Here is a 19,904-nt window from a genome sequence, read left to right as displayed (position 1 = left end):
CGTTTCGGACTTTATTAAATCCATCATCACGGCTATATAATGAAATAATTTAATAAGTGAACAGTAAATATTTATTTATCTATTTCATACTCGGCATACATCTTGAGCGACTATCAATATAGTTTTCTTAATCAAAGATTGTTATGATTTTTGGGTTTTTACTAGAATAATATTAGCATCAAACTCATTACATCATCTACAACACATTTCCATAACTATCTAAACTAATGAATTATATTCATGTACAGGTAGTTACCTGAACATTGGTAATTATTATCAACAAGATCGACAGGTGAATGTCACCCAATATCAGAAAATTCATGATTAAAGTGCTTTCGTTCAGGCAAATTGTTCATTTGTTTGGTTAAAAAATCTGTACAGGTCACATGAAACGCAGTGAAGTTGAATTTGAACCAACCTCCACATAGCGTTTGACTGAATAAAAAAATATATTACTCATGCTTACCAACCTTCGTTGGTACACAGACACTAAGATGTCTAGAAAACCCAGACATCTTAACAGACACATATATTTTTTGTTTATTTTTTTTCAAGCATTTGGTAAAACTTTATAGCTTTATAGTAAATCGAATTTTGCCTAATATTTATTTTAATTTTCAACACTATATGCAAAAATTATGATTTTTTTCGTTATATGTATTTTATAAAAATCTTCAAGTAAGTAAGGTGGTGCCTACCATATCCTTCATATTTTTATATTGGAACACCATTGACATAAAACAAAGTTTTAATTTGACTGAAAGCCAATTCAGTGTAATCAGCACTACTTTAATTGGAGTAAACCTATTGCATCTTTATAAAATCTTGTTCCTCTATTTTCAATTTTACGCAAATCTTTACTGCGACATAATGAACCATATTCGAAATGAGCCAAGACTTACTCGTATAATAGTGATAACTAGGTTGACCTCAACAAAAAAAGTTAGATATTTTCTCATAAATTTATTCACAATCTGTTTTTCCGTTAACCAACTGTCGCACCCCTACGAACGACAACCCTCAGAAGTCGAAACATGTGCGAGCTAAGGATTAACGAATTCTTACTTTTTAACGTGTGATTCCTAACATGGGTTGGACAATAGCAAGTGAAAATCGATCGTTCAGACTAGGACTTGAACCACCGACCAACATGGCAGTCAATTCGAGTGATTGAACAAAGCACCCACGTCAAACAATGAGTGCTTAGTTTGTGACTATCAACATTAAAGAAATCTATATATCTGAAATTTTTCACAAAATCACCAGATGATTCTCTTTTAATCTGTAGTAACCCATTTTCTATTCACAATTCTTTGTTTGGCTTTACTTTCATATGCATTTCATTTCTGTTTATTGGTTCCTGAGAGGATTTCAATGTTTCTCAATGCAACATTAATGCAATAGTATTCATCATGATAGAAAAAATTATGGTAGGAAAAAAGTCATTTGTTTGTCTTAAACTTCTTCAGGATGTGTGAGATGAGAACTGAATACAACCACATCCTAGATATTTGTTGCTTTATTTATTTATATAACTAGTATATTTCCATTTATTTCATTATAGGAATAAAATCAAGCCGTGATTGATTCTACTAAAGAATTATAACTTGCCTAGATAAGATATGTCAGTGGAACATATAAAAATTGAAAATTTCAACTCCTTGATTCAGTTTCTTCCAAATTTTGTTGTTTCGATTCTACCACCAACTGCTCATACTCGAAGTATATCTTTTCCTCCATGTCACTCTCAGTGACAGTAACTCCAACAATGCTAACTCCATGTTTAACTATCAGATGCTCATTGAGTAAAGTTTCTGAGGTATAAGTTTTCTTACAGAACCGACAGGGTAATTTCCTCATGTGGATTTTTTTGTGTCTTTCCAATCTACAGGAGTGAAAGAATTTCCTGTGGCAAATGTCACAAGAATAGGGTTTACAATCGTCTATGCTTTTTCCTAGATGAAGACGTTCATGATTCTTCAAATCATTACTATTAGAGTAAGTTTTAGCACAATACTGACACACATATGGTTTATAACCAGAATGTATCCACATATGTCTGTTGAGCCTAGTAGAATTTACAAATCCTTTTCCACACTCATTACACAAATAAGGTCTTTCCTTCGTATGGTATGTTCTGATGTGCAACTGCAAATTCTCTGACTGTGAAAAGTACTTGTGGCAAATAGTACAACAAAAAGGCAGAACACCAGAGTGTATCCTTTTATGCCTTTCCAAATTTGATGCGATTTTGAATGCCCGCCCGCACGTCTCACATGAAAATGGTTTAATATCCTCATGAGTTTTCATATGACCTACTACTCCCGCCCATCTCACAAAACCTTTGTGGCACGTTGGACATCTGAAAGGACGTTCACCAGTATGAGTTCTCACATGGACCCTAAATGTACTGGGATTTGGGTAGAGCTTGCCACAAATTTTACAACGATAGTCTTTAATAATCATGTGTCCCTTCAAATGTGCGATAAGTTTTTTTCGTTCTTTAAATTCTTTCTTGCAAATGTTACACTGCAGTAGATTAACCTGGCATAACTTTAGCTTGTGTTCTCTTAATGTTTTAACATCAACAAACACTTCATCACAACTGTTACAATGGTATTCCAAGTCTACAGGCTTATCAACAATACTCTCTAAAGCCATTATATTTACCAAAGGTTTTATTGGTATTAATGGAGGTGTATCTTCGGGAAGATTCAATTGAACTGGTTCAATTATGTCCATTTTCTTCCCAAAGTCTAAAGGTACAAGAGGTGGGGGACCTTCACCAATTATTTCAATATGTTCATTGCATTGGACAGTGTTTGAATTCATTTCTTTTTTTTGTTTAAGAATCCTTTTACTAAGAGGGGTGTCTTCTTCACTAAGTTCTTCGTTTTCTGAGCCACGATTTTCTTCGATGTCTGCTTTAGTAATAGCAATGTTTAATATGTCAAATGATTTTGTTCTATTTTTGATATTTTGTCGAAGAATTTTGTCACTATTTTCGATTTTTTTCTTAAAGGTATAGAATTTTATGACCATGTGGTAGCAGATAACACATATGTTACAAGGTAATCCATCATGTTTAGAGACCTGAAAGAAATTATTTTAAAATGTAATGAAACTACTCGAAAAAGGTTTGTTTGTTTACTTTAACAGAAGTGCAACTCTCTATCATTTTTGGGATTCTAGTTTTGTAAATATCTCTCAAATGAACTTTGTCATTTAGACATATTCGACAAAGTTTCTCTATATTCAAGTTCTCTATATTATTCTTCATCGACTTGCATCTTTTCATGATTGAATTTTGATTGTGCTTATGTTAGAAATTTATATTTATTCTCAAGAATCACAAAAAAGGTTCGTACTAAAACAGAATCAATGCTCTGTCACCGAATATTGGTTGTGTTCTGTTGTTCTGTAATGAGCCTTTTTCCTGAGAATAGTTCAGCAAACGTGTCACGAAAGGCAGCACTAGTAGTAGGGACAAACAAACTATTCACATGTAAAACAGTGTTATTTACGTTATATTAATTTATTATTTAAAAGTATAAATCTGATACAAAAAATTATTTTGTGCTAGTATAATGCCAACAAAGTATTGCTGTTTTGCGAATTGTACGTCGGATAATCGATATACGGAAGAACAGGTGTTTTTTATACCATTTATAAAACCTCATAATAATGAGGTTAGATGTAAGAAATGGATACATCCTTCGAGGAGAGTGGATTTAACAGTGCAAAAAATAAATAAATATTCATATGTATGCTCTAAACATGAAATGAATAGTAAATTTTTCATAGTTAATTATCATTGATTAGAAGATATAACCTCAATCGTTCATTAAATTATATTCATTTATTATATTCAATTAAATTTATTTCATTACCATATATATTTGATTCATATTTCATTCGAAAATTAATCTGAAATTCATAATTATTTTAAATTTCTTTCATTACCGTTACTCTTTTACTAGAGTCTGCATTCTAACCTGTCTATTAATTCACTTTTTTCAGTTACTTTTAAATTACGGCATGCAAGCCAACGTTTTAATGTTACAACATTGTTATCCTTTGCAGTTGCAAATTTTAGTTTTGCTCCAAGAACATCTTCTGCTGTTAAAAACATTCTTTTTTAATTGTACTTTACCAAATGTTTATATGAGGATTAGGCAGTGTTTGTCCCTACCGAACTACTAGCTCTGCTAATGAGTGATTTTTCGTACTTCAGGAAAAAAGGTTTATTGAACGTAAGTACCTAAACGATCAATACAATCAGCCTCTCTTCTCTTGTCTGAGCAATGAGCACTCAGAGGCGTTTTCTGACGCTCATGTATTCAAAATTCAAAACCTATTCCTCTGTGATTCAAATACACTCATTTTGGCGTTGAAACGATGACGTCACATCAACTATGATTTGAAACGTATTCCCGTATTCATGATGATTCAAAACTAGCTTGAGAGTCTTTTCACACACACACACGGTGTCTGCATAAACGGTTTAGTGACGGTTCTAGTAATATATGTATTTGAACGAAAGCTTTCAGACGCCTTGACCGCGCCGTTATCGTAGAGCGGTCGTGAAAGTCGCACGGTCGCGGTTCGTTCAAGGCGGCCGTACAACTAGTAGATATTGGTTTTGCATAAGATTCCTAGAAACCCTGGTGTTGGTAACGCTTAGATTTTGTTTTGAACTTTTTGAAGGAACCACCTGTTGCTTTTAACAACACTTACGAGGTTTTCCCAAGATGGCGCTATTCTGAATTGTTCGAGTCCCCGCTGAGTCAGTCAAATTAATTATTATCTGTCATTGTCAAAAAGAATTTTTAACTTTTGGTATTTTGAAATTGATATTTTTTGTCATCCCAATCTTTACATTATTCGCATTTTTATTATAGTTTTTGTTCGTTAGTTCTCAGTTATTTTAGTTTGGTTACATTTTTCAGTAGGAATAAGGAATAGTTTTATATAGTGTATAAGGATACTTTTTGTAAAATGGGACAATTCTGTATTTTGTGTGAACAGTGTAAAAATTCGAGTAATCATCTGTATTCAGTGCCAAAGGTAAATGAAACATTTTATAATTACTGTCAATCCACCACGGATAAACTAAGTATGTATCAGCCTACACCAAAAACCAACTTCATATTTTGAATAATCCTTCACCCTTTCAAATCCACCTTCTGCTACTAGAGTATCATTACTTTCTTAATCATAATATCAAATTGAAAATAAACATTCACTTATGCTTTTTTAAATTTTTTTTAAATACAACCTAATACCTAGTTGCAAGAAAAGTCTACTCATAGAATCATAGATACCTACAGATGAATATTACAGTATGCAGAGAGATTTATTGCATTTCTACAGAATTATTATGAGAAGTAAGTAAGTTTACAGTTACATGAAATTTAACATCCATTTAAAATATCATGATATTAATATCAGCATAAAATTTAAAACTAATAAAAAATTAAATCTATATCAACAATTAATAAATCATATATTAAGTTTGAAAATCACTCTCTGAGTAGGGCTCCATGTCAAACAAATAGTTCCCCAAGCCTAACAGAATGTTGTATATTTTTGAAATCTTGTGGAAAATTATTGTAGAAATCGAGGGTGTTGTTGTATTGTGGACTTGTATAAAGAAAATTTATTGGGTGGTTAAAAGACAACTCATGTATGATGAGAAACCTAATGCTCTCTTAAATATATACTCGTAGTAGTGGATTGCATATAGAATTCCAAGCAACCAAACAGTATGCTCTTTTAACTTTACTTGTTCTCAATTGGTGATTTGAATGGTTTTATTTGTGCATTGTACCTGATCAAAATCTGTAATTTATAGGATGAAAACAAGAGGAAACTGTGGATGGATGCTGTTAGGAAATATCTGCCTGATGGTGCTTTTATTTGCTCAAAGCATTTTCCCATCCATTTCATTAGTGAGAAAAAACTATTGAAGGGTGCCAAACCATCATGCATGTGAGTATTCAGTTTCTACAGCACTACCTATAAATCCTATCAAAGATTTGTATATTTTTTTCAAGGTGCACTTATAGAGAAGTACTTAATTGTACAAATTTCAAGAAAACGTGCACCATTTCCAGAACCAGTTTACTAATAATTTCTGTAGTTGGAAAGTATCCGTTGAATAAGGTATCAAAAGCAAATTTGATCACATACAAATCAAGAGAGAACACTTGGTGTTATCAAAATGATAAATATCAAATTATTTATATATGAAATGATAACCCCTTCTAGCTTTACCTATCTACAAAAAAAGGTTCTTTTCAACCGGCTGTTCTCTAACAGTAACCCTGAGAAGTTTGCAGTTGGAAACAAACACTCTATGCCATTCATTTCTCTTGAAGATAAAAGATTGTTGTTGTTTTCAGTTCAACTCAAGCATATCAATGTCCTTTTACAAATTTCATATAAGGCTCATAACGGACTTTAAAAAGAAAGTTATTGATAACATAATATGAGAAGAGATATTTATGTAACCATTATTTAATTGAATCATGTTGAAAAAGGGATATGTTACAAATTGTCCAAATGTGTGGAGTTTAGTTATAACATTTCATATTATTTTTCATTTCAATGATCGCAACTGCTGTTTTGTTCAATATTTTACATCATATTTTCCCTTGATACCTTTCATAAAAATACATCATTATTCAATACGGGCTAATATGGGCTAATATCATTCTATAAATAAAAGGTGATAGTGGAAGAAAGGGGTAAAGTTGAAGAACATTTTCTATAAATGCCTGATTCACAGAAAATTAACTTCATTAACTTTACCCTCTATTTTCTGATATCTCATATTTGTCAATATCTGTGTAAGCTTACTGCTTACACATGGAAATAATAAATACATTGTCATTATTATAAACAGCCTCTTCTGAGAACATAATAAAAAAAAGCTGTATCTTTTAGAATCTTCTTGTGAGACGGTTATAATTAAATGCCAGTAGGAATTTTAAAAAAAATTAATGAAAAAGTTGTTATCGAACAAAGGGTTATATTTAGCTTAGAATCGCACGTTGAAAGGTAAGATTTCGTTAATCCCTGTTCGCACAATTTTCGACTTCTGAGGGCTGCCGTTCGTAGGGGAACGACAGCTGGTTTACAGAAAAACCAATTTTAACAAATACCATTTAAGTTTTTTGTCCATGTTTATTTACAGGGATCTCAATTTATTCAGTTTTGTTTATAATAAATTATATAACAAAGAAAGCTTGTGCTGTAACCACTTATACTACTACTATAATTATTATAGACACATTTATGTGTGTTAATGTAATGAAAAACATTTGCATGAGTAAAGAGTGAGATTCTTAAAAATATTTTCATCATCACAGAAGAAATTGATTTTATCAGAGTAGTTATTTTCAAGTCTCAACATTTTAGATGTTGGAGATGGAGAATGATACCCATAGTTAGTTAAGTGATATGGTGTAATAAATAGCTTTATTTGTCTGATGGACCTTCGTGGAACGTTGAAAGTTATAGGGGAGAGAATTTCCGGACAATCAATGAAACCAGATATAATTTTGAATAGATAAACTAATGATTTAATGTAACTTCGATTCTGAAATCAGCATGAAATATTTCTAAAATTGAACTGAATGTATAAACCCATCCTGTCTAATTTCGTAATAGTTAGTTTCCTGGCTTTGCCCTGATCATTTTCAGTAAAAATATTTGACTGCAACTGAGACAATCATATTCAGTTGCGTTGATGAAGTAATCTTAGAGAATAAAGTTGATACTGAAATTAGTTTCAATGAATATATTATGAGGAGTACTTCGTCAACGCCGCTGACTGTCGTAGTTGCACTTGAAACGTTTGGAGTTTACCAAAGAAGACAACAGCAAAACCCAAAAACCCAAAACATTGAAGTCAGTCATGAAATCATACTACATGAGCTGTTGAAAATTATTGATGAAGGATGCTGAAATTTTCCCAGATTCAAAGATTGATTTTCATTTTTTTATAACTGGTTTTATTTTTCAGTTTGCAGTTGGATTATCCAGTGGAAAAAACTCCGTTTGAAACATGAACAACTGAAATACTTCAATTCCTATATTTAGTTCTGTGATCAGTTTTTTCAAAGAATATTTGATAAAGCTTCTGCCAAATATCTGATAAGGATTGTGTGATTATTTATATAGTTTTATTAATTTAATTAAATAACATTTATTGATCTAAAGGGTAAAACATGTTTTAGACAAATAAATTGATGGATATATAGCCGTTGCTATGTGGTAGAAGATCATTATGAAAAATTTAGATTTTAGACAAGTTGTATTGTGAAATTGACGTGATAGTCATTTTTATAATAAAAATAGGTATTTTGATATTTTTTATTTCTCAGCGAAACCGCTCCTGAACTTCCACTAAACGTTTTTCCTAGTCCATCCTGTAGTATTCTACCCGATTCACACTCTGTCACAAAACATCCATTGGCAAATTCTAGCAGTATTCAACTAGAGAATATTCCTAATCCCATTTTGGTTTCAAATACTTGATGACATCCAGATTGAACCAAGATCATTTGGAGGTGATAATGTTCACATATCCATAACAATTCCAATCAACTTTGTTGATATTATTTTCAGCATTTTTGGGATGATGAGAGCTGCAGGTGGATGCAATACTCATCCCAAGTCAACTCAAGTTGGACAAATATTCCGCCTAATGTCCCTCTATTCTCTGATAAAACCGCCCAGGGAAAGTAATGTTAGTGGAGGAGAAATGATGAAATCCCTTCTTCATATTGGAGATCTGAAAGAAAAACAGCAAAAATTTATATTCTATATTGAAATAGAAAAAACTATCTCCGAAATTGAAGAGGACTTCTCAGGTATTGATGAAGCTTTTGCTTACTTCTGTGAATATGTTGCAAAAAAAATTAAAGGCAACACCAAATGTGGAGAATGTGTGGATTCGATATTGGAGAAGGGAAATGAAATATTCAATTCCCTCATAAGAAACAAGAGCAGAGGATTTTTAACATTACCATCACAAAAAATTAATAGCTTTCTTCACGATGTTGAAGCCACAATAATATCAGGTGTTTTTGAGAGGGAACTTAAAAGAAATTGCTTTCCAGTAATTTTAATCAAATTGTCAAATTTTTCTCCCAAAAATATTGTAGGTTGTGAACACCACAAGGAAGAATTGTTAAGAGAGGCACTGAGGGCATATTTGATCTCTAGATTGAATATCTGCTGTGCTAAAGAGCATAATGAAAGAGCCCTCGAAAATAAAAATTTAAAAAAATACAATTTTCTGTGAGTCAAATTTCGAAAAATCTGAAAATATCTGTTGAGATGTGAAACTCTCATCAGATGTATGTTTTTTTAAAATTTGATTGAATATTTTCAAAAAACTACCATCATAATTGATAATCACATTGTTTGAAAAAAAGAACTCTTTTACACACTCAATGTAAAAGGTTGTAGTGAGCAATTAAAGTATATCAGAAGACATTTTGTATTTGTATTCTAAAAGACGCTAATCTACTTTCATGCAGTCTGCAAAAATTCAACCTAGTGTTCTCTGAACATTACGGTATTTTACTTTTCGTGGGAACCTGAATATAAAAGAAATCCCATCACAAGGAAACTGGAAGTTAATTTACCACTGGTAAGGATATTAAATACAATTTCACCTCGACTGATAAAAAACTAACTTAACTTTTGAACGGTTTGACGTAGAAACATGAAAAAAACGTTTGGGGGCTATTACCGATACTATTTTTTGAAAAATTTGAAATTTTAATTGGCATGGGGGTCAAGTGTCAAATTGATCTATCAGTGATGACCTGCACATGCAATCATTGCAAAAAATATGACTCAATGAAATCAAATTAAAATAATAATAATGGAAGATATTTGAATTAAACTTTGTTCAATTTATGCTGGAACTGTAAATTTCAATAATTATAAATACAGAAATCTTATAAACTTTAATATACTTTTACAGACAATAAATAGTTCACATTCTTTCTGAACCAAAGAAGTTATTCAATACATCTGATGATCAACGGAAGGTAATTGACCATCTTACATCTATTGTAAATTAATAAATTTTGCCTTGTAATTTCTCTCAAGTTATTTGCAGAACCCAAAGGCTTGCATGACGAGTTCAAGGTGGGACTGTAGTGCTATTTCTCTTGAGTGATTTTCTGTACTTAACGAGATGTGTATGTATAAGAAAATCAATGTCCTGATTCATGAGTAGAACTGCTAGGTGTGATACACATACATCCATAGTCACTATGAGTAGATGTATTTTGGTTGAATATCTATTAGAAAACAGCTGTGTTTCTACTCATTACATTGTTCTTCGTATATAAACCGCTTATTCCAAATTTTATGCATCAATGAGGAAACTTTTTAATTATTAATTAAAAAAAAAAACGGTTAAAAGTTGGTGCTTATCAAAATGATCTCTTAACAGGTAATCGAAAAGTTCGACAAAGAATTCACTGGGAATATTTCTTTGTAATCTAGTGAATTATTCAGTTTTTCCATTCCAATACCATACTAAAAACATGTATTCAAGTATATAATCTTTATACTTACCACCTGTTTTGCGGAATTCGTTCCGATAAACAACCAATGTCAACTACATAATATCTGCCAACATTTCTTGAGTTGAAATATCAAGAAATTACACGAAATTTCTTCAAAACTTTGCTTGGGTTGAAACTTCAACTAATAATTCACCAGAACTTGGACACTTATCTTTCAATTTAATACTGACAATTCGTCAATAACACTTAAAACACAAAAAATTCATTAACTCACTTTTTAAGTTATCCTAAAAGCACAGTAACTATGAAAAATGAATGTGGAATTAAATATAAATACAAATACACCCTGTGTGGTCTTATGATTACAGTTTACTGTAATGACTGCTTGCGCCATCTGAAACGGCGTAAACGGCGTTGATCTCTGCTAATCAAGTTAGCCATAAATCCCTCATTTTACCCCAAACTTTTGCAGGTATGAGTAGATGCACCAGGGTTTTTAGACATCTTAGTTTTGCATCCGTTCGTTCACATACACAGGACACAGTCACAGCATACCTAACAGGTATGCTGGGAAGAAGGAAGCATGGAAAGAAGTCTGTATCTGTATAGAATCAAACAGTGATTTCCATGTTTATAATGACGAGGAAAAATAAATACGACAAGTTAACATATATATTTTCTATATTTTTAACATTTGCCAAGGCAAAGCACCTGCATTTGACGTAAAATATTCTCTCCAAATATTTCGCACGTTATTTGCTGTTAATCCTCCATGTGTTTCACGTTCTCTATATGTCATCAAGGCCCACAATTACACCTGTATCCTCCACCCGGTATCCATCTCTATCACGCACAAAATTATGCAAAAAGGCACATGACTTTACTATGATTACTGCAAAGTCAGTTTCCAGGTTCATCGCTCTGTTAATTATTCTCCACTTCAAGTGGACCACTTGTTACTTAAAAGTCCAAATGTACATTCCACATACCTCTGAACCCTACTTAGGCGATAAAATTAAAGATTGTTTTCTTTTATTGTAAGTAGAGATCCACCAAATGGACAAAGTAAATGCTTGTAAAGGGCAAATGCTTCTTCTCCAACGAAATAATAAGAGAGTTTGCAATTTTATATTCCAGAAACAGACTTTTCAATAGGTATTTCGTGATCATTATTGATGATTGATGTCTACACACATCTGTTTAAAAATCTGTTTTTCCGTTAACCAGCTGTCGCACCCCTACGAACGACAACTCTCAGAAGTCGAAACTTATGCGAGCTAAGGATTAACGAGGTCTTACCTTTTAACGTGTGATTCCTAACATAAAGCGATAACTTGCGTCAGCAACAGTCATTGCAGTTATAATACATGAAACTGATTCTAATATGTTTCCATCGACTGCCCCTATGAAATTAGGAAAATTGGCTAAATTCGGTGCAAATCGATTCCCATTTATCTTCAGTAAGTGGAGGTTTGCACTCGGCCAACATTAAACACCAGATAGTGGATCAAATATCTTTAACAATAGTGCTGATGGTTGATATGCAAAGTCTATACTGGAGGTGCAAGTCAGTAAATGTACATCCACTCGCCAAATACCTAGGAAGGAAACATTTCTATTATTAATTTTTTATCTACAGGTCATGAGGTTGTAAAAAGATGGGTTAACATTCGGAATGTATTTAACAAGTTTTTGGAAAAAGAAAAATCGCTCAAGTCTGGTTCTGGTACCTCAACTTTAAAAAATTACATTTACGCTGAACAATTTAAGTTTCTAACCACAATATTCACACATAGATCTACTGAAGATAGTTTATCTGCCAACCCCGCCCAAAGAACTTCCGAAGCCGATGTTTCAGAAACTTATACTGAAAATAATAGTACTCAGCCTAAAGCACCGCCTCGAGAGCAACTTGGCTCTCATAAAAAAAACATACGACGTTGAACTTACAATGATCAAAGCTTTAAAACAGGCAGAAGGTCGCCATATTTCATTTTTTTAAGGTATCATCCTACCGTTACATACATTCACAGAAGACAAAACTCTACAATTTCAGACTGGCGTTTTATAATTCATTACCAATATTAAGCAGAGCCGGTCTCAATCAAACCATCTACTTTCCTTAGCCGGAACTTTTGTATGTAACAACTATATTCCTCGGCAAAATAGTACCGAACATGTTCACCGTTTCAATTTGTTATTACCAAAAGAAAACCAGCTGTGACTCCTTCACATATCTCTATTAACAGAAATATGCCCACATATAATCAAACTAGTGCGAATTATCCCCACGAAGCAAACGACCGTGAATATTTTCAACAATACGATCCCACACATAAAAATTCATCTTCTGTTAGTAGTGCTTTTACACACTTTTACACTGTGTTCACGAATTTAGATTTTACCTCAGAGTAACATAGTTTGACGTTAGTTTCTGCTTTATTTTGATCGTTAAAATTCATAAAGTACTGACAATTTTTTATCAATTACGTTGCTAGGATTTACAAAATGAATCAATCCTGCCTGTATCCATCAATAAATTGATGGATAGCTGTTTTTAGTTAGCAACGTTGCCACAGCACTAAATCCACGTTCACACAAATACGATGATGGAAATGCTTTCCAAAGTCGTTGAACGATGGAACACAATCCAGGGTACAATTGCGGGATTGGCTTTCGCAGCCAAAATTCTTGGTATCCATTTTTGAATTTTATTTCCTCGTTCGTTATCAGTTCTATGAATTCTTCTTCCGGCTAGGGTGATCCTGCTGTGTTGACAACACCCAGTCCGGTATTTCCAATTTTAAAATGTCCTGGAATCGTTCTGCGAAATCACTGTGGAGGTTCTCCAAATGTTGGCAGTAAACAAGCAAGTCGTCATTGTTGAAGAATAACTGCTGAGAAATTGCGAAATAATGTCTGCCGATATTATTCTTTATAAGAGCAATTTGACTACAAAAGCAGCAATCACATTTTTTGTTTTAATCAAATTGAATTCATCACTTTGAAGTTGAAGATTGACATCATTAAATAATTTATACAGATCTGTCATCCTTTGAAGTAATGGGGTTGTCGTGCAATTCTTTGTCTTTGTTTCCCAAGAACTCTATTACAGAGTCAAATAGATTGTGAAATCGAGTCAGACAGTTACCTCTTGATAACCAACGCACTTCTGTGTGAAATAGCAATCGGTTGAAATCTTCAACATTAGTAACACAAAACTGATTGAATAATCTGTCATTTAAAGAGCTGCTTCGGATTTTATTAACTGCTTTGATGATATATTGCAGTGATTGAGAGAGGCGCTCACTCAAATTTTTCGCAACCAAATGTTGCCTATGAATGACGCAATGTACAGCAAGCACATCTAGAATTTTATTTTTCAAGTACGCTATGAAGCCTTTGTGACGTCCTGTCATAGCCGGAGCGCTATCCGTAGAAGCTGATATAATATTCTTCAGTGGAATTTCTCATCACAAAATTTTTCCAGTTTATTATAAATGGTTTCTCCTTTTGTATCCGTCTCTAAATTTCTGGCAAATACTAGTTCTTGATATATTTTCTCATTTTTAATAAACCTCACGTATGACAACAACAATACTTCATTGGTTGGTAAAGTGTTCTCATCTAACTGAATTGAGAATTTAGAAGTCTTCAGATGATTGCACTATGACTCTTCAATGTTTTCAGCCATCTCATTAATGCGTCTTTGCACGGAACTCTTGCTTGAAGGAATTTTTCGGATAATATCTGCCGCTGGTTTATGGAGCACAGTAGTTATTACTTCTTTTATTGCCGGTAAAATTAAATCTACTCCAATAGTGTGAGGTTTACCAGTTTGAGCAATTAGCAAGGAGATATTGTAGGAAGCTCGGAAGCTTTTTCAGTTCTTGAAAATAAGTCACACTTTTGTCTTTTTTACCTGGACGCATTTTATTCAAATGATCTTGTAGCCTTGAGGGTTTCATCGCTTCATTCGAAAATGTTTTTTGACAAAGAAGGCACATAGGAAAGATGGATTTGTGGGATTTTCAATAAATCCATATTTACTTTATATACCGCGCTATACTGCCGTTTCTTCTTTTTCGCTTCCGACATAAATTGACTTCAAAAATGCCGAAGTAAAGAATCGAGTATTAAAAACTTACTAATGACACCACTCACAGTATTCACCACTACACGTACAGCACTTTACCTAGCTAGTCGCTAACTAAATTCACTTGTTTTCGTAATATCGTCGAACGACATTACTGGCTGAATGACGCGCGCGTTTTTATATGAGGCAGCGGGCGGGCCTAGTACTTTCGAGAATGGAGACTAGAAACTTCTCGCTTCGCATTGAAGCTCACCGCCATCTATTGTACAGTTTGACAACTATCGGAGATGAAATAGTTACTGTCTAGTCTCCTAGATAGCGTTACACGAGCAAACGCGCGTTAAGCGTAAAGGAGCGGTAAAGTTTGTGTTAAAAGCAAAAAAAAAAATTAAATTAGTTATCGCCCCCCTAAACCGCTTCAACGCCCCCCAACCTTCTTTGTGCCCTTTACTGCCCCCCTATAGGCCTCCAGCTCTCACAAGGGGGCGTTATCGTCCACTAGAAAGACTACTTCACATGAACGCCCAAAACGTTCCATAATCCATTCCAATTGATTATGACAGCAACGTTCGCAAGCCAGTAGTGGAACGGGAAAAACTGCGGTCGTGAGCGCACAGTGGAACGCAGGGTTAGTGAAAATCAATAACGCTATTCAAATTGTAAACTATTCAAATTTGAAAAATAAAATCATTAGAGAAATATCTTTCTTATGATGCACTGTTTGGAACCTTTGGTGTAGTAATTAATATTATTGGAGTTCTTTCCAGCACCAAATCGTTATTTTTAACACCTTGACACGTGTTTCGGCCATCAAGTGATCAATCTTCAAGAGGAAGATTAAACTTCCTCGTTCGATTGATGACTTATTTATTTTGTAGAAATTCATGTTGAATATAGAAAACACTTTTGTCTAGTTTCTACTGTGTTTATTTATTCGTTACGACCGTGAATAAACACACGAGTGTAAATAAACGAGTAAATAAACACAGTAGAAAGTAGACAAAAGTATTTTCTTTATTCTATATTAAACTTCCTCTTGAAGATGATCATTTAGTGATCGAAACACGTGTCGAGGTGTTAAAAATAATGATTTGGTGTTGGGAAAAACTACAGTAATATTAAAATATCTTTCTGTTTGAGATCTCTGAAGGCAATATGAATTATTAGAAAATTATATGTTCTTCATATGAAATTTTCATAATTTTTTGTGTTTCCATTTTTTATTAGTGCACCTACCTGTGAACTCTCTAACCCAAATCTCCAGGCTTTAACATCCAAGAATAAGAAACCCAGTAGAAGTAATTATATTCTTCTTATTCATGCTGGGACAAATTATGCAGTTAATAGATCTGGCCAAATATACCAATTTTGAGAGCTACGAGTCTTGAGCAAACGAAAATCAACAGAATAGGTTTTGTTAAGTTAACCTGGACTGACAAGCGCAGATCTGATGGTTTTAAATGAACATTATTTAAAAGTGATATTATCAAACTTTTATTGACTTTCAATACACTGGTGAAAATCAATAACACTTTTCATAGAAAGTTATTTAAATTCAATTGTAGACTACTTAAATTCGAAAAATAAAAGCATTAGAGGAATATCTTTCACTCTTTGAAATGTGTAAGGCCGATTTAGATTAAAAAAAAAACTTTTTCCAAATACCAAAAATACTCTTTTAGATGAGCGTTTCATCAACCAAGTTGGCTTCTTCGGGAGATGAAATAGTTTTCACGCGTTGAGAAGAGTATTGCATTTCTAATGATTGGGAAAAGTGCTTGTTTTTTGATTTATTCTACGCCAGAAGTTCCACTTTTATCTTTACCAATATAAATTATTTAAAACAAAAATTTGTGATAAGCATCATGAATAGTGTAACTTTTATTCAATCAACATGCAACTTATATTAAAAATACAAAATTTAGCACGTTTTCATCGCCTTACATATTTATATGGGATGTATCTTCTGTCACAAGAGTCGTTTCTTCCATATATCCGTGTACTGTGATTAGATGTTTATTCAATATATTTTCTGATGAGTAGGTCTTACTACAAGTCTTACATTGATACATTCCCTCGTGAATTTTTTTGTGTTGAGCAAGACGCCAAGGATGAGAAAATTTTCTGTTACAAATATTACAATAACTTTTCTCAGAAGAACCACCGTTCACATGGCGTTGTTCATGAATTTTCAAATTTTTAGATGTTGTGTAAGTTTTTGGGCAATACTGACAGACAAATGGCTTGAACCCGGTATGTACTCCCATATGCCTCTTCAGTCTTGGGGAACTGACAAATCCCTTTCCACATACATTGCACAAATAAGGGCGTTCATGTGTATGATATGTAAGGTTGTGAACCTCTAGGTGCTGTGACTGTGAAAACTGTTTGTCACAGACTGTACAACAAAAGGGTTTAATATTTGCATGTAGCTTTTTATGTTTCTCCAAATATTCAGGAACTTTAAAAGACCGCCCACAAACATCACATATATATGGCCGGCTTTCACCATGAGTTTTTAAATGTCTATCAAGTCCACCTCTTGTTACAAAACCTTTCTTGCAAACTGTGCAACAGAAAGGACGTTCTCCTTTATGAATCAGTAGGTGATTTCGAAATCTACTAGCATTCGGATATTGCTTATTGCAAATTTTACAACAGTAACCTTTAACAATCACGTGTGCTTTCAAATGTTTAATGAGCTTCGCTTTATCAAAAAAACCTTTTTTGCAGATATTGCACTGGAGTAAATTTTCTTTACATGTATTCAGTTTATGCTCTTCGAATAAACTACTTTTTTCAAATTTTTTATCGCAATTTTTAGAATAGTACTCTTGGTTTTCTATCATTGGAACAATGTTTTCAAGAGCATTAATGTTCACACCTGGATTTATAGGAATTAAAGGAGGTACATCTATATTCACTCCCGCCTCAGATTTATTATCAAACACTAATGGTATAAGAGGTGGAGGATCATTTTCATGTGCTTCGTGCATTTCTTCTGACTTAGTCAACCTTTCACTGAGAGGAATATCCTCTTCATTGATTTCTTCTCCATTCGTAGCACTCATACTCTTACTATTTATATTGGCTTTGGTTAAAGCTAAATTCAAAATATCCCTGCGCTCTGTTTTATTTTTAATGATCTTTCGAAGATACTTTTCATTATGTTCTATTTTTCTCTTGAATGAATAAAATTGTTTCAGCCTATAGAAGCAAGCTATGCATATGTTATGAGGTAGGCCATCACCTTCCATCACCTGTAATAATAACTTATATAATTTTTCAAGTTGAGGTACTGAATTACCTTAACAGAAGCACATTTTTCAATTATTCTACATATCCTGCCTTCATAAATATCTCTTAAACGATTTGCATTGGCGAGACATATTCGACAAATTTTTTTAATATCCATGTTTTTTATATCTGATCTCAAATCAATTGAATGAACTTGAATTTATTGATTTATATTATTTGAATTAGAAAAAGTAACAAGTGTGATTTTATCAACTATAAAACTGTGATATTATTAACTTCAACAGAGTCCAACTTCTTTATTTCTATAAAACTTTAACAAAAATAATTGCGTTAACTGTTAACTGTTAATTCAGTATTGAGTTTGGTATGGTTGGCGTTGCAATCAGGATTGCCACTTGTTGTTACCAATGATGCCAAATGACAAGGTGTTTTCTGGCGTTTAATCGAAATCGACCGTGTATTCAAAAAGATTCGTAGTGACGTCATTAATGATGAGATTCGCCAGAATGGAATGATTCAATTTGTGTCATATGTCAAAATCAATAATAAAAACGAACATTTCAATTTTACCTAAGTTCATTTAGAATCGGATTTGTGCAAGTAGTAATTTCCCAGCTTTATTTTGTACATCCTTACAACGTACTTGATGAAAAAGTTTTCAACATTTCATAAACTTTAACGATCAAAATGAAGCAAAAACCGACAACTGACATAACGTAATGTCAAATTCCGTTTCGAAACCAACCTCACGCTAGTTTTGAATCATCATGAGTACGTTTAAAATCATAGTTGATGCGACGTTATCGTTTCAACGCCAGAACGAAAGTATTTGGATCACAGACGAATACGTTTTGAATACATAAGCGCCAGAAAATGCCTATAAAAGTACTGGATATTACTCAGAGCATTTGAGCAATGCAGATCTGGTGTCTCTAGAGCCGTGTAAAAAAGTGTATTTTGAGCATTTTTGCTGAGGTCGTTTCATGTTAATACACTCCAATTATTTGCCACTTATTTACGTGATTTATTCCATTCGTCACGGTTCGTAGGTTTTGTAATTGATCAATATTTTAACGTATTGCCTGGTTAATCATATAGATATTTCAGGCACATATTATTATATCATTTTTATTCAAACAACACATTTTACTTAGTTTAAGCGATAGTAAGGCCTCGCGACACAAGCCCTTCCTCATTCATCAATACCTACATGAACTTTATGGAATTATAAAACAACGATAAAAATAAAAACAACAATAAAAATTAATTGGCGCTCCGGGGTGATTTCATTGATTCCAGTGGCGCATTTTCTTTTTCAGCTGCAGGAAAACCCGGAAAAACCTGCAGCACCACATCGTCTGAAGATCTTGATCAGCCAATGTCCGCTCTCATAAAACGAAATGTAGGGTGTATCCAGAGGCTCCAATAGATTTAATACATCGCCAGAGCACTTACTTAAACTATATGAACTATTGCTCTGTTTTTTCACTAGTCATAAATCACTAAATATACACTTAATCAATGACGATTGCCATCAAAATTAAAAGAACAAAAAACCATGTTACAAAACTCTATGAGAAAAAAAATGTATTTGGATTATTTCCATCACCCATCACAAATATGGGCTTGTTTTGTTAAAATTATTGAAATGTTGACCCAATAACCTGTCAAGATGATATCGTATAAGTTCCTAGACTGCAATCAAATCATATATCGGATAAGTTTAAAATAATTTAAGTTTTCCGCTAAAAATGACATCTGGAACACAGAATATATGTAATTATCAGTTCATACATTTGAGTAGGGACCGTTTAGAACTTCAAATTTTCTCTTGCGCACTAATAACATTTTTCATTTGCGTTGTAGATTTGTAGGTTTTGGTAGTAACGTTTTCTTAATCTCATTTTTATCCGTATTTTAGTTGGTGTTTCATTTGGAATTTTATCTACAATACTATCTCCGCTAAAACAAAGAAACTTGGAGAGTTCATTGCG

General features: G+C 33.1%; 1 protein-coding gene and 2 long non-coding RNA genes across 3 annotated transcripts; all 3 read right to left on the bottom strand.

The window, feature by feature from the left end:
- Window positions 1–729: 729 nt before the first annotated feature.
- On the bottom strand, window positions 730–18,301 carry LOC111506281 (uncharacterized). Its single transcript, XM_074172441.1, has 4 exons — window positions 17,960–18,301; window positions 16,597–17,912; window positions 3,152–3,320; window positions 730–3,093 (listed from the first exon to the last, which is right to left on the bottom strand). The coding sequence occupies exons 1-4, from the start codon at window positions 18,065–18,067 to the stop codon at window positions 1,654–1,656; spliced, it is 3,033 nt and encodes a 1,010-aa protein (XP_074028542.1). The 5' UTR covers window positions 18,068–18,301; the 3' UTR covers window positions 730–1,653.
- On the bottom strand, window positions 7,561–11,065 carry LOC141481287 (uncharacterized). The gene is made up of 2 exons (XR_012464866.1): window positions 10,606–11,065; window positions 7,561–8,800 (listed from the first exon to the last, which is right to left on the bottom strand). It is a non-coding gene; the product is annotated as an uncharacterized lncRNA (long non-coding RNA).
- Window positions 11,243–13,078, bottom strand: LOC141481288 (uncharacterized). Its single transcript, XR_012464867.1, has 3 exons — window positions 12,962–13,078; window positions 11,856–12,154; window positions 11,243–11,794 (listed from the first exon to the last, which is right to left on the bottom strand). It is a non-coding gene; the product is annotated as an uncharacterized lncRNA (long non-coding RNA).
- Window positions 18,302–19,904: the final 1,603 nt, after the last annotated feature.

This window comes from Leptinotarsa decemlineata, unplaced genomic scaffold (assembly GCF_025532065.1).
Source record: "Leptinotarsa decemlineata unplaced genomic scaffold, Ldec_3_MD MMD2_tig00000133_RagTag_RagTag, whole genome shotgun sequence".
Lineage (NCBI taxonomy): Eukaryota > Metazoa > Arthropoda > Insecta > Coleoptera > Chrysomelidae > Leptinotarsa > Leptinotarsa decemlineata.
The sequence above is the reverse complement of the archived record's forward strand: the minus strand, read 5'-3'. Positions and strand labels throughout refer to the sequence as shown.